Source organism: Phascolarctos cinereus, unplaced genomic scaffold, assembly GCF_003287225.1.
Source record: "Phascolarctos cinereus isolate Bilbo 61053 unplaced genomic scaffold, phaCin_HiC Scaffold_4;HRSCAF=312, whole genome shotgun sequence".
NCBI lineage: Eukaryota > Metazoa > Chordata > Mammalia > Diprotodontia > Phascolarctidae > Phascolarctos > Phascolarctos cinereus.
The window spans coordinates 264291477-264318409 of NW_027555847.1; the positions used below are offsets into that span (position 1 = coordinate 264291477).

The window sequence follows — 26933 nt, forward strand, 5'->3', positions numbered from 1 at the left end:
GCAGCTGGCCAGAGACAAACCGCACTTGGAAAGTGCTTTGAGATTCCATGACAAAACATGTTGTTTTGGTAGAAGGTATTGGTATTCATCTGGACCAATGGCAAAAACATATTTTAACAATTGTCTTTAGAACAACCACAAACTACATTTTTTGTGTTGTGCCAACTGTAATAGTAGAAGACTGGAGTAGAGTCCCAACCAGGATCTCTTAGCAGGCAACTCATTTTTCTTTTCACAATTGGGAGGACTCCCACTACACATCATCCCAAATGTATTCAAAGCAGAGCTGATAAAGGTAGAGAAGTTTAAGAACTCAAAGATCCAAATTAATTAGAACTGACCAGTCTTTTGCTTTGTACTGACCCAGAAAGGAGAACAAATTTAGTTTTTTACTACCTGTTTATGTAAACATATTATTGACCCTCCCAAAAAAATAAATATTTTTAAGATGTCCTTTTTGTCTCATTTGGATTTACTTAAAATGAAGGAAAACTATTTTTCTCGTACAGGAGTTGGAGTGAAGGTGAGTCTCTGAGAAAATAAAGTCACAGTTAACATGGTCCCACACTAATAACTGTCCCATTCCCTAATCAATGTTCATCAATCTTAACCTGCAAAAGTCTCTGAAGCCCATCAAAGAACGATCAGTCCTCACTGAATGCAGTCAGCCTGCATCTAAATTAGATTGGAAGAAGAAAGGAAAAGAAAGTTCGAAAAGTTTTGCTACCTCTTCACTCAAGACTGCAAGTGCACAAAGAATTATGGAATGGTTGGTTGATAGAAGAAAAAAACACATTCAAAACTACTTACTGACTAATGATGCAGAAAATGTTATGAATAAGTATCCCTTTCTTGATTTATTACTTTAATTATCTGACATTCTATAGACCCCCATTAGTGTGTTTCTTTTTTTTTTTTTTTGGCTTAGATTTCAATTTTCTGTCTCATGGTGAAAGCTATTTATCATAATAATCAGTAAAATTCAAAACCTTTTAGCAGTATTTATAAAATTCATTTACCATGTTCAGCCCTTGGAGAATGACAAAGGAGTCACATTAGTACGTGTGCTGAACTGTTTTATGTAGAATTATCTGTCCATAAGAATGATTAAAAGTTCTTTAGAATATTTTGATTCCATTTTTTTAATCTTTAAAAAAAAAGTTCCTCTTACCTATGCTGTGACTGGAAGCTGGGACCTGCTGGTTGGGTGGCTGCTGTACCTTTGTCCGGATGATCCTGAATGTAATTTTTTGGGGAAAAAAAGGACCACTTACTATCAGGCATGACAGAGAAGCAAAGAGAACCCACTGGAATAAGTAAACAATCAACATGAAGGAACCCAGAAATTATTTCAGTTCAATCACAAGGCCTCATTATTAATGATTATATTTTCTTACACCTTCCCTTTAAGACTGACAGAAAGGCGGATGGAAAGACCAGGATTAAATACACTAGGAAAAGCATCCAAACCAAGGGAGGGAGAGTCAATCAAGTGATACATGCATGTAGTAGATAGAAGAAGCATCCCAAAACATAATGAATGAATTTGCAGTGACAAAAAAAAAAATCTGTCTTGGTGTCTATTGAAAAAAAAAAAAAACACCATGTACTCCAACAAGAACAAGCCCAGATACTAGGCCATGATACTACCTTGTACCAATCATGCCCCTCTGTGAGACTCAGTTTCCTCACAGGTTAAATGGGGAAGTCAGAGTAGATGACTTCTAAGGACTAACAGTCTATGATTCTAGGTGGAACAACACATTTGTTTTCTCCAATATGGGAAATTACAGTCCTACCTCTGCAACTCTGGACTATTGTTATTGAGTGTCCTGCCTATGTAAGGACTACAGAACCACACCATAAACTGGAAGTGGATATGTCATAACATTTGCAAATTCTTCATGGATCTGTGGTGTCATCTGCAGAGACCTGACTATAGAATAACTATTCTCTTGTTTTGTTGTTCAATAAATCAAAATCAATCTGCTTTACTACAATTCCATTTATTTAATGTTAGAGATGATAAAATGCTAGCCTCATAGGAAAACTTCTTTTTGAGTCCCTAGACTACCATTTGTGACAATAATAGGCGAAGCTGCCAGAGGTTTCTGTTTGCAGGAGCCTAAACTTTGAGAGGGGCAGCTAGAGTACTGGGCTTGGAATCAGGAAGACTCCTCTGCCTGAGTTCAAATTTGGCCTGAAACATTTACTGGCTGTTTGACCCTGGGCAAGTCGCTTAATTCTGTTTGCCTCAGTTTCCTCATCTCTAAAATGAGCTGGAGAAGGAAATGGCAAACCACTCTGGTATCTTCACTAAGAAAACCCCAAATGGGCTCAGGAAGAGTTGGACGCAGCTGAACACAACTTTGAGAAAGGTGGACATCACATAATGACTGTATCATTTTAGCTTGGAACACCCCACCTCTGACTTTGAGAAACCATGAAATGATCTGGACACATTGGACATCCAATCCACATTGTTGACTGAGTGATCGAAGCAATAATGTCCTGACTTAGGAATGCTCAGACAACGTGATTGCACAAATTGTCCTTTGGGGCTTGCACGAAGGAAATGGAATTTGTGGGAGCCAAAGAGAAAAACTGTGTGGACTTGGTCACATCACATCATCTCTGAGCCACAATTTCTAGTCTATAAAATGAGGAGGTTTGGAGTGTGGCATAATGGAGAAAGGGCTTACTTCCTGGAGTAAGGAAAGCGTAGCACCAAGTCCTGCTCTGACATACACTGACTGTGTACTATAGTTACCTTATTTAAGCTTTCAGCGGCCCGGACAACTTCCTAACATGTAAGTTATAGGTGAGGTGTGGTTCTGTAATGGTGATGGAGCTTTCTCCCCAGGAGTTCCTTACACTGATGAAATCACAGGGCTAGTCCAAGGAACCTTTTTTTTTTAAATAAGGGGGTCAAAATAGATCTCTGAAGTCTCTCCCAGATCAAAATCTATGATCCTATAATCATTTTCCACAAAGAGATGTAAGCATTCACTCTGTAGAGCCAGAAAGGAATGGGCAGACCATTGTTACAATGAGGAGCTGCAGCAGAGAAGACTTTAATAAGAAAACTAATCAACTATGATAGAAATATTAACAAATATAAATTATTTTCAAAATATTCACATGAGAAGAGCACACAGTATATACTCTAAATTAGGTCTAATGAAAACTAAATTGACATTAGCATTCATTATTTTGTAGAATATTGGCACACTACCTGACACTATACAAATATCATAGAATATTAGAGATGTCAGGGACCTTAATAATCGTCTAATAGGACACCATCATTTTACAGATAAGAAAACTGAGGCCCAGAGAGTTTCAGAGTCACACACTTAACCCATGGCAGAGCCAGCAATAGGATGCTAGTCTCCTAACCCTAAGTTCAGTGTTTTTTCCACAACCCTTAAAGGAAATATACTCCCCTTTGCCACACACCAAAAATCATATATAATAATAATAGCATTTATATTACGCTTTAAAGCTCACAAAGCACTTTACATATGTTAACTCATTTGCTCATATATCGATAAAGCCTATTCAGATGTTAAATCCATTTGAAATCTCAGGCTTAGAACTTGAAAGTATGTTAGGTATTATAGACACTTGTGATTATTCAAATTTTCCCCTTTTGTAATTACAAGAATTGATAAAGTAGGGAAGCATTTGAAAGGCTTTATACATGCACAAATGAATTTCTAGGGTTAGGTAGAGGGAAGTGAAAGAGAAAGAGAAAACCATCATTTTAAACATTGTTTATGTGAGCAAACGCATTCTGAGTTTCAATTCAGGATGCCAAAAACACATTTCCCCTCCACCCTTTCCCAGCAGTGGCCTGGAGTGGAGGAAGAGGAGGGGAAGATGGGAAGAGAATTTCAGGTTTAATTCAAAGTAAAAGATTACCCCTCAAATATCATGTAGATCATAGAATCATATTTAAATTTAGATTTAGAGCTAAATGATCTACTTCATTAGTGCAAACATCCCACCATTTTACAGATAAAGAAAGTGAGGCTCTTTTAGGTAAAATCAATTGCTCCAGGCTCACAGTTTGGTGGCCAGGTCAGACTTGAACTCTTTCCACTGAACCACTCCACTGAGAAAGGAAAGAAAAAATCCCAACCAGTCAATCAACTAAGTATCTAAATACCAGACACTTGTGCTAGGTACTAGGGAAAGAAAGACTAAAATGAAAGATTACTCCATCCCTTCAAAGATCTTACATTCTATTAGAGGAAGTAAAATGTTCTTGTATAAGTGAATATAAAATACACACACACACACACACACACACACACACACATGGAAAGAAATTTGGAGGGACACTAGTATTGGGGTTATCAAGAAGTCCTCATTTAGGAGATGTCATTTAAGTAGAACTCGGAAGGAAACTAGTTATTCTAAGAGGTAAGGTGGGAGTACATTTCAGCCATAAGAGTTGGTCCATGCAAAGGCAGGAAGATAGGCAAAACAATGACATATATGAAGAAGAAATGGGGCAGTTTGGCTAGAACATAAGAGTGTGTAAAGGTGAGTCATGGATGAAAATGTAAGCTGAGGTCAGATTATGACAGGCTTTAAATGGAAAATGAAGGCATTTGCATGTCATCTTAAAGGCAATGGAATCACTGCAGCCTTTTAAACTAGGGGATGGGAGTGGGGGGATGACCTGGCCAGAAGTGTTTTTGGAATATCACTTTGGCAGTTGAGTAGAGGAGGAATTGGAGAAGGAAGACACTTGAGACAGAGAAACCAATTAGAAAGTTATTGCAATACCCCAGGGAGAGGTGATCAGGGACAAAGTAGGAAGAAGGGGAAGGATCATTAGAAAAATGTTATTCACTCTATATTTGCATTAGATCTCACCTTTTATGTCATTGCTTCTCAATAAGAGAAGATACCTCTCTAGGTCAATCATTCTCCTACTTTCTATATTTGAAGAACAAAATAACAGCAAAAAAAAAGTTCTCCAATACAATAAAGGAAAAAAGGAAATGTTTCAGAAAACATTAAAAAACCACATATACATGCATGGAATGTCAAGATATATAGTAGACGTTGAATATAAGTGACAATAACAATTGTTCAAATGTCTGGGGCATTTCAGTCATACAAAAAAATTTGTAGATTTACAATATTTAATATTGGCTTTAAATTTATAGTTCAAATGAGCTACCTAATTAACAAGCTGTATATATGTGTCCCAAAAGTCTTAGTGTAGTTTAAAACTGCACTAAAAACATGACTGAGATGCTACAGAAATTTGGATTTTTTTTTACTATTACTTACATTCAATTTTTACCACACATTTTGACATTTGATTATTTACAGTCTTGTACTGTCTTCTAATGATTTCATATGAAATTATCAATTTGTTGAGGCAGGGGTTTCCAAAGTTTTATGGACAGTGCCCAGTAGTCTCTGGAGTGTGTGGACAACAATAAATATTTGCTGAATGCAATTTAACATGTCCTTTTAATTATGATTTAAAATCATTTCATAATAATAATTTCATTTTTATACCACTTTACAATTTAAAAAAGTCATTCCCTTAAAAAATTACTGTGAAGGAAGCAGTACATTATCTATCTATTTATCTATTATTTCTCATTAATAAATGCATCATAAGCTAATATGAAGGTGAGAAAGGTCCAACGGCATTATTGTGTTCTATAAAGATTCTTGGTCCCAAATTTATTGGAAATGGACTCAGAGATTAAATGACTTTCACATAGCAATTGTCTTAATCTAGGTCTGTTCACACCCATATCTAGTGCTTTTCCCCACTACATCCTGCAGTCTTTGAGTCAAGTGACCTCAAATCCAGTTACACCAAATTCAGTCAGTGGGAATTCTATGACTTTACCCTAGGCCCTAGTGAGGGGAATTTTCCTTTGATCCTAAAATGTAGATGTTTAAGAGATCTGGTCTTTAAATACATTCTTAGAACAGTGACTTTTGGAGGGAAGAGAAGGAGAGACCCAGCTTGTGATTTTTCTTAGTATAAAGAACTCTTCACGAAATACATGCTTAAACTAAAAACACTTTGGTGGGCCAGGGGAAGGCCCACACTCGTGATTTTATTAGTATAAGGATTTTCCCATGAGGAAACTCCACCTCCCAATGCAGGTCAGCACCTGCACTGCAATGTTTCATTTTAGAGAGATGTCCAGGCAGTGACTTGCTTAGGGTCACACAATTAATATGTGACAGAGACAGGAGCTGATTCCTCACCCTGAATTCGGATGTCCATCCACTACACTAGGATACATCTCGAGAGAATGACCTCAACAAGATAAATGGAAAGAAAACAACCCCCAAAATCAGCAAATCTCAAGTCAAAGACAAAGTAACTATTATATGAAAACACAATATATCAAAAAAAAACCTTAAAGATATAATATACTTATGAATGAGGAACCAAAGGGATCCTCTCTTCATCAGTGACATTATCCTTGGCCAAGAGTGACAGAAAAATTAGGCCACCACAATCTGCTTAAAGAGAAATTTTGCTTTCTTGTCTCTGATGCTGAACAGGTCTGCCTAGTTTAAGTTTTTGTTTTGTTCTCTCTCTCTCTCTTTCTCTCTCTCTCTCTCTCTCTCTCTCTCTCTCTCTCTCTCTCTCTCAGCTGAATCCATTCATTATTTGAGCATTTTTTAAACTTGGCAAAAATTCTGATATACTAAAAATGATCCACGTGAAACTATATGTAAGACAGACAGTTCACATCAACCGTATTAAAATCATTTAGAGTAACTTGTATTAAAAATACCTGAAATTTGAAAGTTCTGACTCCATATCACTCCAGAAGCTGAAGGAATTTCCCTTTCCTAAATCAGTATCACCTATAGGAATTATGGTTGTCTCTGGGCTTTCCCTAACCAGCTCATTTTGCAAAGATTTTTCCCTTGGCAGGAAGCAGGCTGCAAGGAGGATATGACATCAGCAGACACAAAAATTGTGTGTTGTTTCTCAAGAAGAAGTAGCAGAAAAATAGAAAAAAAGTGCACCAGTCTTAGGAATTAATTGGGAGTCCAGACTGTCACTGTCTGTGTGACCAAGAGTAAGTCACCCTTTACACAGCAGTTTCACCAACTTTGAAAAAATGGGAGATAAACTACATGACTCTTTATGTCCTACTCTAAATCTTATGATTATTTTGCCTCTCCACTAAGATCTACTTTGTTGGGTTTTTTTGGACCTCTGATATCTTTGTTGAGGGAGGGAATCATTAATAAATACATCCTAATTTGATATGGAAGCAAGAAAGATCCAATGTTATTTTTGCTTCCTACAAAGGTTCTTGATCCCTGGGTCTACGTACTTCTAGCCATATATGCATTAGCTTGCCATGGTTTATTTTAACAGCTAACCAATGCCACTGTGAGGTTTCAAACACTGAACACCTGCTACCCAAAACCCAATCTAAGTAAATAGTCTTTTCAAACCATGAACAAATAACAATCATGAAGATAGTTATATGGAAGGAGACAATTTGGTCTTACCCTGGTACTCCTTTATCCTGTCAAATAGATAGGCATTTCTTTCCCCTACAAGTCAGCTTAACTTTCTTTGTTCCCATTTTGGCTACTTCCAAGCCAAGGGTTCTTTTCTGAGTATATTTGGGGGAGGGGCAGTGTTAGTTATCTCACTTATCTCCTCTGAGGGGGAAAAGCCGAAGCTGTAAAGAGAGGTAGCGCTCCCATAACCTTTGCAAATAAGGAAAAGAGACAACTCATGCCCATCCCAGAAAGCTTCAGTCCTACAGCCCATCCCCTGGCTCCATCTCAAGTCTGATTATTTTATACTCATTGTTTTACATTTGGGGTCTCAGCTTGACAAACAGAGATTGATCGACACAACCAATGTTAAAAAAGAAAATCCAGCCCAGCCCAGCACACTCTGAGTTGTCTTTGTTCCCAAGGAGCTAGGGAAATGAACAGCAGAGGTATTGTCTAGGCCTGGAGAAATCTCAAATAGCCTCGGCAGAGCATCAAAATGGTTCCCCTCTCCCTGACAGTGCACATCCACTGCTAACATCTGAAGGGGATACATCCTCTTGGAAAGGGAAGAAAAGGGTCAAATACACCCCCAGCACAGCCCTGGTTCTTTGTTTTACATTATTAGTGGTCCCAAAAAACCAATATGAAAAAAGCCATTTGTAAAGTAAGACTAAGGCAGATCTTCCGTTTTAGGATAAGCTACCCATCAAACTGTATCCCTGCTCCATTATATCTCATTTGAACATTGATACACTATCTCCCCACTCCCAAACCGAAGACCCTCCCCCACAAATCTTTACCTGTTAATTGAGCTGACACTGGGCACGGTGTCATTGTCACACACTCTCTCTGCTAAAAGCCTATCTCTGATTTCCCAGGCAAACATGGTAGGGTTTTGGCGTTTATATTCTGCGATCTTTTCTACAACTTTGGGTGTGGCGACCTTTGGTTTTGACCCTCCAATCACCCCAGGCTTGATACTCCCAGTCTCATAATACCTGTAACAAAGATGGAGAGGGGAAAATTGCTTAGTTATAAGAAACCGGCAGAAATCAAGAAAAGCTGATTTTTGTCACAAAATAAGATGATACTCAACATAGAGGAAGTAGAAAATACAGACGAATGTAGAAGCAGATGAATCCTCCCTTGAAAATCATCCCTGAATCCTATGATCTGAAATTCTGTTATACCACCGGTACTTCCCCTCTTGGAACAGATTAACTTGCATTAATTGAAAACATACCATGATGTAAAAAAATTTTTTTCCTATAATGTCAAGTTATAGATTCGGAGTAAGATTAAAGGGTCTGCTTGGATCCAAAATTAACTACAAATGTGTGTTATTAATCAGAAGCAATGGTAAAAACAAAAACAAAAATAAATCACAACTGGGTACAGTAAGCTCTCACGCAGCAAATTATAATTTCTAGGGACAATTTCATTCTGCAGTCCCTTCTTTATTAATTGAAATACGGTGGGGGGGTTAGCTGTATGGCAAATATTAGTGAAAGGAAATTTGTTGAAAAAAAAACAAATTTTTGTTGGAAAGAATCAGTTAACATTATTGTTCAATCTGTTCCTACAATGTTCTAAAAAAATCTAAGTATATTTTCCTCCATGTTGTTCTCTAGAGAGAGCAGCCTCCTGCCACTGCACATATTAAGCTAAAATAAAACTATAAAAAAATTGAAATTTTTGAAAAAAGCAAATGAATAAAAATTTGGAATGTTTAAATAAATGAAGTCTGTGTCTACTACTATAGACAAAGTCTGCAGGAAAAAAAAATCAATTATCAAGCTGATTAAATTTAAAGAAATATAATCAAAGTCCAAATCCTGATAGGTCTGCTTAAGATATGAGTTGGCAAATGTTATACAAACATTAAATTAATCTGGAGGGGTGGCAGGGAGATTGAAATTTTGTTATTCAGGAAATTGCCCCCTTTCCAAATTTCAACCACATGACAAAGACTGGATAGAAAAATCAAGCTGTTTCCTCATTCTGCACTTACTGGCAAATTTTAATTAGTAACTCCCAGTTTTAAAATATTACCCAAGAAACCATTTCTTATCCAGTAATTTTTGCATCCGGGAACAAAAAAAATAATGTAAAAACATCTGAATCCAAATCAGAGACCTATTATTATGATCCCCAGGACCATACAAGAGTCATCTATTTTCAGCCTTTTTATTTCCCTGATATGGAATCATGTTCCTTTGGTCCCATGAGTCTACCATGACTAGAGATGGTTGTTTCTTTCCGAACTCTGGCATATTATCTGAAGACAATACTGGGCAGTGAATCCATAAAAGGACATCATTAATTTTAGCCCAGACAAGCCACTGGAACATATCAAATCGTCACCACCCATCATTTCTAACTACCTTCTGATAGATATTAGTGAAGGCTCTTAGGAGTCAAACAAAAACTATCTCAACCCTGAATTTACAGGACTTTAGGGTTTCAAGAACTATAGATATGGACCACAGGTGCCAACCTAACACCAAAATGTCTGGGGTCTCTGAAGGTGCTCAATGTAGGCTATACGTTGAAGAGGAAAGTAAGTTCTCTGTGTCAATTTCACATAGTCCCCAGGCCCTAAGCAAGCTGCAACTACTTGAAACATCAGGTGCCTGGTGTTGTACAGCCCAGACCCATAGATGAATGATGGAAATGCTTCCCCTTTCACAGGGATGTGCTGGCATTGTACATATCAGCCCAGTTGGGGTTCTACTTGTCTTTCTTTTAATGTCTCCTAAAAGGATCCAGTGTTGAATATTTTGCCAGATGACAATTTCTCTCCTACTGCACTATCCTTTTCATTTTCTGGTAACAAAATAATCTATGGATTCAATGATCACAATTCAGAAATTTTCAGTCATATTATTTTAGGACTGAAGTTGTTTCTTAAAAGGCAATTCTAATTAGAATGACATTTTGTCCACTGTGGTTATTAGTTATGAAAATAATGAGCTATGAAATTCCAATTTATTGTTGACAACTTAAGTGACAAAGCTCCATAGCAGCTGTTAACTTCATAGCACAACTACGTCTAATGATAAATCTATTCAAACAGTAAGAAGCCAAAGGAGTTAAACAGTGTCGCTGATCAGAAAAGTAATTGCTTACATATTAGCCCTACCCCGATGCTGGGGGCAATAGTGAGTGAACATAACAAGACAACCCATGTCTCCAAATGGAGGAGTTGCTATTTACATTGGGGAAGCTTTGGGATCATGTTGTGTAAAGGTCTCTAATATTAAATAAAATGTAGGCTCATGGAAAATATCTCAGTGAAAACAAAGGATCTCTCTCTCTTTCTCTCTCTCTCTCTCTCTCTCTCTCTCTCTCTCTCTCTCTCTCACCCCTTTACCCCTTTCTCTCCCCCAAACTTCATTAAATGCTATTTCCAGAAATAAAGACCAACAAGACTCATCAGATTTGGAGACTAGGAACTGGGCAAATGGGAAGAGTGAAACAGAGGGGCAAAGGTACCAAGCTTCAAAGAAACACCGAAGTATGGTTTGGCTAAAGTCAGGGAAATCATTCCACTTGCCAATAGGTCATTTCCTTGACAGCTACTAAAACCAAAAAATTTTTTTCAAACCAAGAGATTATATAAGGAAAACATCAATTTTATGAGCTAAAAAATAATTGACTCATGATTTTTTAAACTACCAGTTCAGATACAATTTTCAAACTATAATGCATGTGAAACTACATTTTTTAATCTTTTTTCTGAAATAGGAAGAGAAAGACTTAAAACTAATGGCAAGAATGGTTCACAACATAAATCAAATAGTCAATTGGAGAAGTTAAGCACATCTATTCTTTTCTTAAGTAAAATAAAAATTTAGAACAATAAGACTTAATGTTCATGAACATACCTGATATTTCATAGCACTTCTAAGACTCTGTCAGAAAAAAATGGCAGTTTTCAAATATCAAATTTAGGGAAACTGAGTGGTTTTGCTTGGTATGTTTTGGGATCTCTTTGGGGATACGTTCTACTTCAAGTAAAATAAAAAGCCTTAAAAGAACAGCACTCACAGATTTCATAAAAGTTCACCCATAGATTGACTGCAAATGACATAGTGAATGGGGACTCTGTTTTAAAAAACATATATATTCTTTAAAAGCAAAAAACACTTTCTTTGAATGATTTTAGAACTTGTGGTTTTTCATTTTGCATTAGGCAACAACACAAACATCTGTGTCTCTTGATTCACCTAAGAAGAGTAGAAGAAATTCACAGGAGCCCTCTGCTCCCCTAGTCTTCAGAATGATTTTCCAGGCATTCTGAAAACCAAATGTCTTTTCTACTTCACTCATTTCACATACTAGTACACTTCTGTGTGATTCAGAATGGACAATAAATTATTCAGATAAAAACAAAAATAGGGATTGGGAATTGCTGGACAATTCTGAATGAAATTTCCTTCATTTCCTCTTGTTTCCATTTTCTGTTATTTATCTCATTTCATTTTGGAGGGCACCACTTCGTTTCTTTTACTAAGGAAATTAATTGAGGTGAGATTCTCCAGCCTTTACCTGCCGAGAATTTTGCTGACACAACCATGGCTGACCCGAAGCTGCCTGGAGATGTCACAGGGTCTCACACCTTGATGGGCAAGTTCCACAATCCTTTGGCGGACTACATCAGGGAGGGGACGGCCATTTACAAAAACCCCCCCTAATTGATTCACTCCTCCATGTCCTGAAACATAGTAGAAAAAGAAGGGGAAAACAGGAAAGAAAAATTGATCTTAATCATACAGTAAGTACTCTGAAATCATGTTCCTCTTTGCCATTCAGCATTTCCTTGGGAATGGCTGCCTGTACTTTTTTTTAAAGAGGACTTTCAATATTCAACACAGAAATAAGATGAAAATTCACATATTTGCTTGTTAAAAGAATCTTTATTTCAAATGGCTCATTCATGGCTGTTTAAAATTATATGGTTCAGACATAACATTTGGCCTCTTAGAGAATGCAAAGTAAATGAGAGGGAAGGGGAGATTTCCTTTATATACTATACATTCTGTTCTACTTCATTGACATTTGTTATAAAGGAATATCTCCATCTCCCACCACCCCCAACAATCAGTTAACTTAATCAAGGGGAAAGGTAAAACTGTTGTGGAATGATTTTACCATCGTAATTTATAGTGAACCTTGTAGGAGAATATTATGCTTCACACAAATAAAATGTGAATGTCTGGAAGAGTCCAGTATATCATTCTTTCTTGGGCCGATTTGCACTGTTCACCTTTAGCAAGGTGAAATATACAAATGATGTAAAATGGGGACCCCACTAGATGAAGAGAGTACAGAGTGACCCCTTGCAGCAACTGAGAAATATAATTAAGCTCGAAATTGTTAATCAGCCAAACAACTTATGTCACCGAGCATTGAGATAGAAAACAAATAACAGCAGTAACAAGCATCATTGTCAGCACAGAAACAAGAGGAGGAGGCAATACCCTCGATTTACAGAACAGATAGAGCAGACTAAGTCATGGAGGCAAAAGCGCCTCTATTGCTTTCCAAAACAAAATAGGTCTAAGTTACTGAAGATACTCTTTGGTGAGTTCAGTGTAACTATTTTACCCTAACTCAAAACTGTCTGACTTGAGAAATGTCTTCTGAAATTGTCAGAAAGTATCATGAATGGAATAAATATTCTATTTCTAATACCTGGGAAGGCAGAGACAGCTGCCATTCACCAACGTTTATTGACAGTTTCAGAATTTATTTTCTTCAACAAAGTAGTTGTTTAGGAGTTTCCAAACGAGATTTAGACTGAATGATTTAAATTTGGTGAGTTCCAAATGGGTAGGACAAGGGGCAGAGAGTGGGAGCTAAATCCTTCCAGTGCACTTTGTACATGACTAAAAGGCATGAAAATTATATCAAATCTACAAAGATCCATTTTTCTATACATGTAGCAATTGAGACTGCAGAAAATATAACAGAGTTAAAATGAATTAAACCGAAAGACTTTTGCCCCTTCAGGTTAGTTTTTGATCATGACAAAGACTTGGATAGTCTCTTTTGAGGGAAAGCACTCAGGGCAATAAAAAAAGACTCAGAATTCCAGTTCCCCACATTCCTTACTTTATGGTATTGAGGTTTGCAGCTACATAAGTGAGTTGGCTATTTTCAGTAACAGTGAAAACCTGTTAAGATTTAACTTCCTATAATGCAACAAGCCCAGCACGTTCGGATCTTCCTAAATGCTGTAGAACTATTACATAGGAGATTTCCATTGTCAGTTTATAGGGAAGCACAGGTTCTATTTGTGCAGAGGAGGAAGAAACTCAGTACTAAGTGTTAGAACCATTGATTAAAATTAGAAAGAGGAAAAGGTAAAAAGAGAGAAATGGAGGAAGAAAAATTAATAAGAAAGGAAGAGAAGAATCAGAAAGAAGGAAGAGAGGGCAAAGAAAGAAAAGGGTAAGGAGAAAGGGCAAGTTGGAGGGGGGAGGCCCAGGGAAAGGGGAGAGGAGAATAGAAAGGGAAGAGTCTCAGAGGGATGAAGTGCCTTAGAGAATATCTAATCTTCCCCTCCTTGGCCTCAATTTTACAGAGAAGAAAACAAATCCAAGGTTTGCCCCCAGATCATACAGCACATTAGTGGTGAAGAGAGTAGACCCAGGTCTTCTGACTACCAGTTCAGTTCTTTTCCCACTGTTCCTCACCCTCACTACCTCTAATAATATATATTAAGGAAAAAAAAAAGAAATGTTGTAAGAAGAGCTCTTTGCTGAGAAATATTTTCTTTTCCCTACATCTCCTCTACTTGGAAAAATCAAATCAAGGTAGTCAAAATAAAGAAATGCCTTAAGTTCCTAGTTAGTTTAAAGAAATATACCTTAAGTCTTCTATCTCCTGCCCCCCTGCCATGCCCACCACCTGGTTTGTTTAGCAGCTAGACATCCCAGATGTGTCTCAATTTTCTACTGTCCTCTGTGTGTGTGTATATAAAATAACATTACCCCCTTATGTACATTTTTAAATCAAATATCCCAGTCAAAATCCCTGATCTTGGGTCCTAGTTTATGTTTCTAAAGGAAACTCTCCCAATTGCTCCTCTCAAAGAGTTAGTGGGTCATTTACTGAAGTCTTCCAGTGCCAACGTGCTAGCCATACTCACCTGCCCTGGACTCTTTCCATAGGCACTCTATGCCTCTGTCTGCATATCCCTGTTTAAGGTAAAGACATGATATACACATTGGGAAGCTAACTGTGAGGCTCTGAGCTGGGAACCATCTGTTCTCGAACTAGAAACTTCACCCGAAAATGTAAAGAAAATATTACTGTGAGCTGTGAACACAGGAACCTGAACTTCCCCCTTGTTCCAAAACACATGTGCGCATGCACATGCACACACATGCACGCGTGCACATACACACACATATACACACACTGCTGCCAAAGTAGATAGATAGATAGATAGACAGATAGATAGATAGATAGATAGATAGATAGATAGATAGATAGATAGATAGATAATTAGAGCAGGAAATATATATGCATATATATTCATGGAATCATTACATAAAGACATTTAAAATGCTAGGGCAGAGGTGCTGGTGAGGAAAAGAGATGGAAAGAGACTGAGGCAGAGAGAGAGACATACAGAGAAAGAGAGAAAAGTAGCAAAGGCAAAGACAGTCAGTCTCAGGTCAAGTCTTCCAGATAAAGAGAGACTTGGATGTCATAGTCTATAAAATAATAAAACAGCACTGTTTTCCTGAAGTTGGGTAATTTAATAAGCCTTAAAAGTAAGTACCAATTAGCACAGGCAAAGCCAAAGGGAAGCTCCATGTCCTATTTCATTTTAAGTATCTTCTAGCTATGTTCTGGGTGTGAGAGGGTGTGAGGTGAGGGAAGAAAGGTTTTGGAGACAAAAATTTTGGTAATTAAAAATAATCCATCAGAGAATAATGTAAGGCCCAATCAAGGATTCTTATACTTGATGTGTCCTACGCATTTCAACCAAAGGAAGTGTCCCCTTCAAGCTAATGGTATAATTTAAAAGTGCCCTGTTCAATAAGGGTTAAAAGAATATGTGTCTAGTCTTTGACCAATGCCCATGTGCGTAAAATATGTCTATGTACTCACAGGAATGAGTGTAACCTCACGGGGGGGGGGGTCTGCTTTGCTTCCCAGCCTGTGCAATGTGATCCCCCTCTGAATTAGACTTAAAAAACTCAGATCAAATGAAAAATCTTTCCTGGCTATTTAACTCTTCTTGACCTCCCAATATGAAATCTAATCGATCTGGAATTTTTTATGACTTCCCATCATCCTTCCCTTCTTTATGTATACATGAGCACATATGCGTAAATACATATACAAAGATTTCCTTAATTGTATACTCTAGGAAAGGATACTTACAAACACCTCTCCTTATATTATTGGATAAATTGAGCACACACTCCCAATTCCCTATCGAACAAAGAAATTCTGATTCAAAGCTTTATTTCTATTGCTGTCATCATTTATTTGGTTTAAGATGTCCTTTGACTATCAGTAGAAACTAGAAAGTAAACTCATTTGTCCTATCAATGTGAGTAGGGGATTGATTCTGAAGCCTATCCTCTGCGTTTTTAAAAGGAAAAGTTATTTGTATACTGCTCCGTCTGGGTCAACTCTTCTAGCCCTAGAGTTTCCAGGGCTCTAAACTCCCAGGGGGCATTAGTCAAGATAGTTCAGCTGAATCACTCCTTCATTTAAAGAAAAGACATTGGTTAAATGTTCTTACAATGTTGGGGTGTTAAAGGTGAAGAACTTGCTCCTTAATTAACCTTGTGTTCTTCCAGAAGCATGGAGGGAGGAAGAGACACAATGGGAAATAAGGAAACTAAGCAGAAGAGAACTCCTTTTCTGGGCTCCATCTGCACTATTTGGATCCCTATTGACTATGTTGCCAATTCTTTCAAGCTGTTCAAGGTTACTCTTTGGCTAAGTATTTAAGGTAACAAGCAATTAAAGTCAAGCCCCCATTTGTTTCTTCCAGGAATAAAGTCATGCAACATAAGAGGCATAAGGTGCAGGAATAGCATTTATGAGAAAGAAGTGGTAGACAGGTGTAGGTGAGTAGATCTGCAGTAGCCTTAAAGAAAGATTGCCAAAATGAGCTGTGCATATTGGTAACATATTATGTTTATTCTACTTGTAACTATAGGACTCTCTTCACACCAAAGTAATAAGCTAATACAAATACACTAATGCCATTTAAATAGAAATAAATCCCTACAAGAGCTTACAGCCTTTCCCTCCACTGCAAGGATGAATTAGACTACATTTATTATGTCTTACACAAAATCTGGGCATGGAAATTCTATCCAGCAGTTTACAAACATCCTTCATCTTGGGCTGTTTAAATTTCATGTGTCTTCTTTCCTACGATCTCAAAGAGTAAAGCTATTTACTTAGATCATTTCTGCTTCCGAATCTAACTCTGTTAACTCTGCATCACTCAGCAAACTTCCCTCGTCTTGGTCTTGAAAGTGAAAAAAAAAGCAGACAAATAACTAGAGTGAGCCCTAACAGGGTAAGACCTAGGTCAGAGACAAGGCCATGGCTTCCAGTCCCAGAAATAAAGGGAGAGAAAACTTTGAATTAACTCCTCCACCAGGCAAGAGAAAATCATGTAAATCCATTTTGTTCAGTGGAATGTGCTTAGTCAAAAAGAACCCCACTGAGCTGGGAAATTAAAACAGAAACTTCTCCCCTGGTTTTTCTTTCACTGGCACATTGCATCACTCCCCTAAAATAATTGGTAAATACTTGTTTAAAATTATTTTTAAAGTCTGAGGATCTCCATCCATCCCTCTCTCCTTAAAGCACTTTAGGATAGATTTACCATTGGTTGAGTGAATGTTGGAAAGGCGCTCTCAGTCACCAGTCACTTCCTATATTTATGCTCCATCTGCTTGAGTTAACACAAAGACAAATCCAGCAAAATATGCATTTGCCACGATGATATTAATAGTGATTTCTATTTTTTTCACTTCAAAGACTTCCTCCCCATTTAAGTGTATGCCTGTTCATTTAGGTTTACCCTTTTCACAAAACAATTACATCTTTTAAAATATAAAAATGTCGATTATTTAAGTTGCAGCATATTTGTTTACCCAAGATTCTTTTTCCAGAGGTCCTGAAGTAAAATAGTATCCTCCAGTCAGGAAAATGTACTTCTCTGTTTGTCTGCCCTTTTCTCTATTCTTGGACCAGGACACCCTGTTCAGTGTTCCCCTCCAAAATTGTTTATGTTACAAATAAAAGTAGATCTAGAAAAGGGGAGGTTAAGAAAGAAAGCAGGAAAGAAGAAAAGCAAGTCAGAGGGGGGAAAAGAAGAGAAAAGAAAAGAAAAGAAAGCCTCACAGTCTTCGCCACTGCATTTTACAACGTCAGGATCTTAGCTCGAAAGGCGGCAGAGCCCAGGAGGGAAATGTGATTAGTTCTAGTTTATATTTCCTTGAAATCTCTAGATCTAATCCAGCGTTTAACTCACCATGAGAGGAGATGTCATTTCACATAACACTGTGTTAATGGATAAATCTTCCCCAAATCTCTCAACCACAACAAATCTCGAGCCAAAAGCATTACACACAATCTGCTAACTTCATGGTTAAGTCTAGGGCTACAGCTTTGCCATGCCAGCGCTGCTTTGCATGACTTTAACCTTGCCGGATTAACAACGTATCAGAAGAAGAAATATAGTAATTTTCTCTTTCAAAGTGATAGAGAGATCATACTTTTACATATTGAATACGTGCACATATATGTATGTATGTATATGCGTGTATTATATATATATATATATACATATATGCAAATATATTTATTTCTATACGTAGTAGAAAGTCAAGCCAGCAGCTTGAGCTCGACCTGAAGGTTTGTTAAGGGGTGGGGGGAAGAGAAAAAAAAGTACCCCACCCCTTGAGCAGTTCTTTTTAAAAGGGGACTTGACTAACAACGACTTGGTACAATTTTAACCCCCTCCCTTCAAACTATGAGATGCTGCTTTCATTCCTAAACGTTGTTTTCCCAGTGTTCGCCCGTACTGCCAGCAGTTTCATTTGTACACACTTAAACTGAGGAGTGGTGACTCTAGTTTGACACATTTCTGCAACTTTGTAAAGGAAAGTTCTCGGACTTAATTGGAAAAAGAAAAGAAAGGAAAAAGAAAAATGAGAAACAAGCCTGTCAGAGGAGAGTCATCAAACAATATTGTTTGAGCTCCCTTACCAAGATCTCATTGTTAATTGATCGCCTTAAATCTAAAAGTGAGATTTTTAAATCTATTGCAACCAAAAAGTGGATTGACCTTGTTTGATTTAATATAAAAATATCAATAGTCTGTATAGGAAGGTTTTTTAAAAATGCATTCCAGGTCAAACATCTAGCTGACATTTACTGACTTTCAGAAATAACAAGAGCAAAAAATATTTTAAAGAATAATAATAATAATAATGTTAATGTCAACAGTGGTATTTTAACGCCTTCTACGTACGGTAACAAAATGAGAAGGGAAAGAATATTTGTTTCTGCGTTCAAATGAAGGTAAAGAGATATTCTGAAAGTTGCTCTCAAGAACGGAGGTGTAACTGGGGAGAGAAGCTGCTTCTGTAGTTTCAGGTTGCTGTTGCTGGACTTCCCATCCCTTTGCCCTTATCTATTGAAAGGTTCTATATTTTTGAGGAGCAAGTCAAGTACTACACCTCGGCTCACTACTTGATGTCTAGAGACATCTGTATCTACTAGCCCCATTTAATAAACCCTGGAGATGCCTTGCGACCCATAGAAAGGTGTGGTGGGATTGGTCCTAAATGAGAGAGAAGTGAACTAGCAGCCTACTTACTATGCATTGCTGCAAACGGGTCGTGCTTACAGTGTATTTCCATCGGAGCGATCCACAGCTTGAGTCAGACGCTTTTTTCAGATGAGATCACGACCACCTTGCACCTACTGCAAAGATCTCACTGGAGCCAACAACAATAAGAAGAAATTTTGTGTATTTTTTAAAATCCCTTTGCAAATTGCAAAGTCTGGTTATTTCTTAAAGTAAAAGGAGAAAGTGGTTTGGGGGGCAATCACTACGCTATGCAGTTGCTGATAGAATTAGCGGTGGTATAGAATTATGTCCCCAAACTCCTAAGGAGGCACTGCAAGATTTTTTTTTTTCCAGACGTAAGCTTGAAGACAGACGGCTGAGTCAGGTCGCTTTTTTCCCCCGGAAGAAAGCATCAAAACGCCATACGCATGTCACAAAAAAAGGAAAACCCCAGGCACCTGACCCAGAGCTCCTTCGGTGGCAGTTGTCCAAAGTCGGAGGTCACCTGCAGCAATCCAGATATTGTGGACCTTGTGTTTTAAAGGCGTATTTCTCCAAAAATATATATATGTATAGTTAGCACTCGAGATCATAAATATACCAAAGAATGGCCTGGAATCAGCCTTTTTGGAGGGATTAATTTGTTTGCTATTCCTACATGTAGGGGCACTGGGGAAGATAAGAAGAGAGAGCTGTTCGGCGGTTGGCCTGGTGGTGAGTTTATGCCTTTGTGTTGACAAGATTGTAAAGATTTCCAGAATACAACTGGGTTTTAAAAAAGCAATTGCAACAAAACCCGTTCGTATACATAAGCTTTAGCAAGGGATGTTGTTTAGAATGCCACAGTCCTGAAGACAAATCAGAACCGTTTAGGTCTCAGATCCTCCCTTTTTTCCTCCCAATTCATGCTGAGGTCCATGGCAAGGCTCTCTCTCTCTCTCTCTCTCTCTCTCTCTCTCTCTCTCTCTCTCTCTCTCTCTCTCTCTCTTCTTTTTCTAAGAACTTATCCTAGGGCCTCAAATGGACACTTGAAAATGGACCCGAGAGAACCGAGAAGCTTGGAATGAGTCCAATAGAAGCAACAGCGGTGAATTCTTAACATCCCAGCAGAGGAGTGACTAGAGAGATGGAGAGGTGGAAAAAATGGGGACTCTCTTTAATTTCTGCCATCCACAGACACCCACCCGCGCGCGCGCGCGCGGACACACACACACACACACATACACACACACTCGCGCACACACACACCAGGCAGAGCCCCAGGGGCAAAGAAGGTGCTGGTGCTACTGCTGGATAGTGATGGGGGTGAGGACGCTGTCCTTGACTGCTCTGGGTCCCGTAGATGCAGGGTTGGTCTCTGGCTTTAAAGTTTCTTAGATGCCGGCTGAAACCGCCGCGCTCCCATATCCTCGACCACCATTCGAGACTTCGAAGAGCCTCAGCCGGCTCTTTCTCTTTCCGCTGTCCAGCTGCGGATGTCCAGACCCAACCGACTCCAGGTGCTGCCTGCGGGGAGTCTGTCGGGGCGCTGCGGGCGGTCCCAGCCTCCGAGGGACTAGGGCCGACGTTGGAGATTTCCCACCTGCTTCGGCTCGGGGCCCCGAGCTGGGAATCAAGATGCAAGCCCTCCGTGCCCCCTCGCTTCAGGTCCGTGCGGTCCCCCCGGGGCTTTCTGGACGCAGACCTAGCTTCCCAAGTCCTCCTCCTGTGCCGAAAGCCGCCCAAGCGACCAGAGCGGTTCCCCCGGCGGCTCCTTGGGTTAGGTGGCGGGCAAGGCGGAGTTCAGTATGTCAGCGTCTCCGCTGCTCCCGCCACCGTCGCCGGCGCCGTCGCCGCCGCCGCCGCCGCTGCTGCTGCTGGTGGTCTTGGCGCTGGCGCTGGTGGTTTGCCCTCCGGCTATTCCACGCCCATAGTGCAGAAACGCGCTTCCCGGGACCGGCTTTCAGGACCCGCTGCATGTGGACAGCGCTGCCGGGGGCTCAGCCTCGGGGGTGGAGGGAGCCAGCCCGCCGCGGGGGGGGGGCCGTGGGGGGGCAGCCCGTCAATCAAGGCCACTGCGGCCAATCTACGGAGCCCAAGGCGCTCCCGGCCCGCGGTCTCGTCGCATTGGCTGAATGGCTGGCGGGCTCCGCCTGATTAGCTGACACCGGAGCAATGGGAGAGAACGGGGGGTTGGGCTCTGAAGGCGGCGCCACGTTCATTGACAAACGCGAAGGGCGTAGTAAGAGGGAGAAGTTGGGTAGCCCAGAGCTGAAGGGAAAGGAGGGGGAAAGGGAAGGGGTGAAGAAGGAGGCCAAGAGACGCAGGCAGCCTAGGAGCCCTAGGTCCGCTTATTGCACTTCATCCCAACGCTCTGGCTCGCTAGGAATGCCCTGCAAGGGAGAGAGCTGATTCTCAATCGAATCCTACATGATGCCCCTCAGCGCGTTCCTTTCTGCCTTTCCTCCAGCACTGCCAGTCTACCCTGGGCATGCACACAGCTCCTAGATGTCCCAGGAATTCCATGTTTACAAAGAACAGGGTGAAGGGGGTTTTGAGGATTGTTTGAGATTTGTTTTGATTAAGTAAAATCAAGTGCTGTTCTTAGTCTAAGCAACACACCCCCCCCAAAAGCAGGGAGAAATGAGGCCTCTGGAGTCTTTTTTTATTAGTGTCAATGTTAATAAACGAATAAGATGCACTTTGAAGCCGTGTTCATTCAAGGTTCTTCAGAGTTCACAGCTCCTGATTCGGAGAGGATTTTCTCTGCAACTGCCCTCCCCCCCCCCACACACCCCTTTCAAATAAAAGACACACCCCTCCAGCCCCACCCCACCCCCAGTCTCATCACCTTAGTAGGAAGCTAATGAAATGGTGACAAAGGCCTTGGCGATTTTGTTTAAAAAATAGGCACTTTTATAAAAGTCACAGAAGGGTGCTTCCTTTTCTATAGTGAACTGCAAAATGAGAGTGTGTGATAATGATCATTAAATACGGAAGAAGCTCGCTGCCTTTCCTGGCCTCCGCTCCCAGAGCAAATGGCATACTTCACAATAGAGATTGGACACAGTTCATTTTTCTTCTGGTTATTATTCAGCCTTCATGAAATCTATAGTTATTGCCGGGTATATTTTCAGATGCCTGACAGACTTCAGAATCAGTCTCCCTTCTCTCACATTCTCCGTCTCCCTTTAGATAATTTTGTGCATCATCAATTCTATGTTGTGTAGATGTATATGTGGCTGGAGTTTTGAGCTTAATACATAGGCAAGCATTAACCAAGGGGGGGGGGGAACTCCATTCAAGAGCTACTACTGTTTTCACCCTCCTATCCACTCCCAAGTTAATTTTAAGAAATCAGGTAAGATGAAAGGCAGCATGGAAAAGTGAATAGTGAGCAAGCCTCAAAGAAAACCTGAGTTCAAATTCCTGCCTCTAACCCTTATTGGCTATATGACCTTGGGCAAGTCACTTAGCTTAGTGCTCTAGGCAACTCTCTAAGATTAAAAGCAAAGAAAGTGCGACCTACTATGGAAGAGAAAGTTTTCTTACCAAAGAGCTCCCCATACTCATGATATCACAGGCCAAGTCCCTATCCTACTTTATACCAATATCACCATAAGGCACAGAGCATAGAGAGCTGAGCTTAGAGTCAAGTTTCGAGTGTTGCCTCTCACACACAATGACCATGTTACCATTGGCAAATAACTTAACCTCTCTGTGCCCCAGGCAATTCTGACACTATAAACTGCAAATAAATTACCCTACAACAGTAAAATTTTCTACACCAAAATAGTTTCTACACCAAATCTCCCAAACTGATGAACTACAGATCTAGGACCAAAAAAAAAAGTATTTCTTTTACCTGAAATAAAGAGATAATAATAACCTATGTAGATGAGAAATGTTTATTTTGCTTTTATGAGGTTGAAAGCCAAAGCTAAAGTCAAGAGATTCCATGAACTGGCTAGATGTTATAAAAGATCTCCAAGAAAGGGCTAAACAGTTTTCTATATATATAAAGGCAAAGTTGACTTTTCCCTTGTCTTGTTTCTCAATCTGTCAGAATCCTCAGTATAAACTTATACCCCATGGAAGAGATCTGACACCGAAAGTGGATCCCAACAAGATAGTTCTTTTAAAATACAGAAGCAATGCAATTAATATTCCCTGGCTAATGCTTCTTGATCTTTATGTTATAATCTTCTTACCAAAATAATTTAAAAATAAATAAACATCTTTATATTCTAAGTACCAGAATGAGACCTATGAGGTGAAAAAAAAAGTCATGAAATCACTACTTGAGATGAACCATTCTATCCTTCTGTGTCTGTCTCTACCTCTTATTTGTCTGTCTCTTCCCTGTGGCAACCTCTTTCTCCTGCATTCCCACCTTCTGAACCCCCATGCCCACACCCCCCCAAAAAAACCAAGACCCAGATTGTCACTCCCTCCCGTTTTATTTTTCCCACTTTAGAGCATTGAAAAGTTGTTTGTTTGTTTTAAGTTGTTCTGCTGTATGTGTTGTCACTGAGACCTCTAAACTACAGCCAATCCTTCCCCGAGGCTTCAGATAAAAGCAGAAGAAACACGGCTCAAAAGCCCATCTGCTGTTCTGTAATATTGTCTCCTGTTCTGAGGATGTTTCTGAAAATAGAGAAGTATGCAATTTATTGTCCTTGTGGGTATTGTATGCATGTAATACACACACACACACACACACACACACACACACACACACACACAGAGAGTCCAGGCTTTACTAATAAATGAAATTATCAATAACAATAACAAAAGAATCCTGGAAGTCTATTTCCCAACTCTATTTTAATGCTCAACAGTTACTTTAACTTTTAGCTTTCATTAGGCTTCTGAAAAGGCTAGTCTTCTTGGGTTTGGGCTGAGCCTCTACCATACTCGTTTTCTCTGAAGCTAGTGGACAAGCAGAACTTAAATATTTATACAGGGTATGTTTTGGGAGGAACATTTTTCTTACAAAAAAGACATCATCTCAGTGCCCCCTCCCCTCAAAAAAAAAGGTATTTTGCAGTGGGGAAAGTTCCTCTAAATGCAGGAAAACCTAGATGCAAAGGTGAACGCCATCCAACAGGGCCTGCTTCTTAAAACCAAATCCGCACACTTCCATAGAATGTGGAATCTTTGCAAGAGACTGGGATGCACAAGTGAACAACAGGCTTCCAACCAAAGCCAACCCACTATTTAATTCCTTTCTCCCAAGGCAGGTTCCTTTATGTGTCCTCTTGTCAACACAGTAGACAGGTTTACAGGACCTACACTTGTATATTCAGAGCACAAGTTAACCTAAAGGAGTGGGGTAGAGGGGAAAGGGGCTCTGAGAGCAATGTAATCAGCAGATCTTCCCTGCCAAGGCCCCGGGAAATCCTAATAAAAGAAATCCTAAGCCTTTCACCTCATTCCTACTAAAAGAATGCCTTCTTGACCCTCCTTGGGATCAGTCAGACCCTGAGCTAAGCATCTCCACCCTCTTCCAAAGGTTATTTACCATGGACATTTTTTGTTTTCCCAGAGTTCCTGAATTCCTAGCCTCTGAAGTTTCTCTACCACTAGCTATGTATTGGCTTGAGGAAGGCCCCATAGCTCTAGCTTTGGGAACTGCTGTTCTGGTCAACTCTTTTCCACTGAGGACCTGAGCATTAGGCCTCTCGTAGTCACCAGAAGAGGAAGCATTTGTCAGAAGAAAAGCAGAAACAGAAATTGGGATGGGGGTGGTTTCTATTCTCTCCTTCAGCCTTGCTTCTAATGGGGATGGGCTGTGTGTCTGTGAGAGGGGGGTTGAACTTAGATGGGCTGTATTTTTTAAATCAGGTTGTGGAGATAGATGTCATCTTATAACATTAACTGACATGCTTCTCTTCATACTTCTCTGGTGGTCTCTGTAGGAAGTAGGGGCAGGGAGACTGAAGTTTTTTCCTGAGTGCGGTGGGATGGGGGGAGGAAGATGCCACTTCGACATTATTATTTCCTTTGCAGATGCTTTCTTCTTGCATCCCAGGTTTTTGGTTTTGCAGGATCCCTGAGCAATGTATGCCCACCTTAGGGAAATGTCCACGCTGCTACTGCAGTCGCTGTCTGCGCCCGGCAGAGGGAGTTTCCAATCTAACATTCATTGCGCAGATCAGTCTAGCAGGTTTTTACCAGAGGTGGGGGAAGGGCTACCCCTTCTTCTCCCCCTCTGTTAGATGTTTAGATTTGCCCCAGCTACATTAGTGCAGCGCCATCTTCACAGGGGTTTGACTTTGATCTGAGGGATTTTCCCACTGGCTCTCTCTTGGACTTGGAAAAGGGTGCTGGGGATACTGCCTGGGACTCTGGGATTGTGACACTTTGGGCCAGATGCTTTATTTTTCCACCTTTCACCTTCCCTCCTCTTTCCTGCCCCATTTTATTGCCATGAACTTTCTCCAGGACACAAAAGGGATGAACTCTAACTATAGGAGGAGGAGACTGAGAAACATGAGTTCCTATCCTAAGCCTAGCTACTTCCTACCTGGTGGTTGCAGCCCTGGAAGATCCCTTAATTTAATGGATCTCTTAATTGAAATGGGACCCCTCGATAATCACAACACATCAGGTACCACTTTTCATCTATAATTATATTATTGTTACTTGTAACAGTGGTAGTAGGTGTAGCATTATTGCATGACTCTCACTTAGGCTTGTACAATGTGAACAAGGCCTAGGTCTACTATGCTTTTTACTGGAGTCTACTCCTATAGGAAGGGAAACGCACTGGGAAGAAGTCTGATCCTGACTGAAATATGTCTTCCCATCCAGAATCTTAGGCTTTCCTGTAATGCAGATGTGTGCTACTTTTTCAATAGATGTCTGGCCTAAGTTGGCCTGTAAATCAATTTATGTAAATTGAATCTTAAGTACCAAGAGAACTCATGATTGAAAGGAATTTTGTGGTGAAATTTTTTAAAATCCATCACCTTCCTAGCTCCTTTATTTGTTCTTCCCCATACTCTAAATGCCCTAAATCTCCATCTATTTATACTCCAATTGATATAGCAGAAAAAGAATTAAAACTCCCCTTCTCCCCATGCCTGGAATTCTTTCCCTACTATCTCTGCCTCCTTGTCCTTCCTGGCTTCCTTCAAATTCCAGCTAAAATCCCACCATCTTTCCCAACATTCATTTGCTCTCTTAATTATCTCTTATTTATCCTGTATACATTTTGTGTATAGTTGTTTATCTGTTGTCTCCCTATTCAACATCTTTGAGAGTAGGAATATGCTTCCAGTTGTTTTGTGGGGGTTTTTTGTCCATTTGTTTGTTTTTGTTTTGTTTTCTTTTGCTTTTGTTTTGCCTTTCATTGTATACCCAGCACTTAGCACAGTGCTTGGCACACAGTAGATCCTTAATAAATACTTCAGTGACTAGAAAAACCTGGTTTTCAGCTTCCCACTCACTGTGTAGACTTGAGATAGACATTTAATGTTTTAGGGACTCATTCACCCATCTTTAAAACAGGAATAATAGTACTTACATTCCTTGACCTCATGAAGTTATTGTGATAAACAAACGAGGTCAGGTATGA

At 39.7% G+C, this 26933-nt stretch overlaps 1 protein-coding gene across 4 annotated transcripts in view; it reads right to left on the bottom strand.

The window, feature by feature from the left end:
• PAX5 (paired box 5) overlaps positions 1 to 26933 on the bottom strand; it is a 354065-nt gene that overhangs the window by 319646 nt on the left and 7486 nt on the right. For 2 of the 4 annotated variants that reach the window (XM_021004586.2, XM_078153036.1), the window contains exons 1-4: positions 19400 to 19490; positions 12076 to 12241; positions 8325 to 8522; positions 1172 to 1236 (exon numbers count right to left, since the gene is read on the bottom strand). In XM_021004586.2, the coding sequence (XP_020860245.1) occupies positions 1172 to 1236; positions 8325 to 8522; positions 12076 to 12241; positions 19400 to 19442 (472 nt within the window). In that variant the 5' untranslated portion in view covers positions 19443 to 19490. Of the gene's footprint in view, positions 1 to 1171; positions 1237 to 8324; positions 8523 to 12075; positions 12242 to 19399; positions 19491 to 26933 lie in introns of those variants that run through there. The other 2 variants (XM_078153035.1, XM_021004585.2) reach the window with 1 other exon arrangement.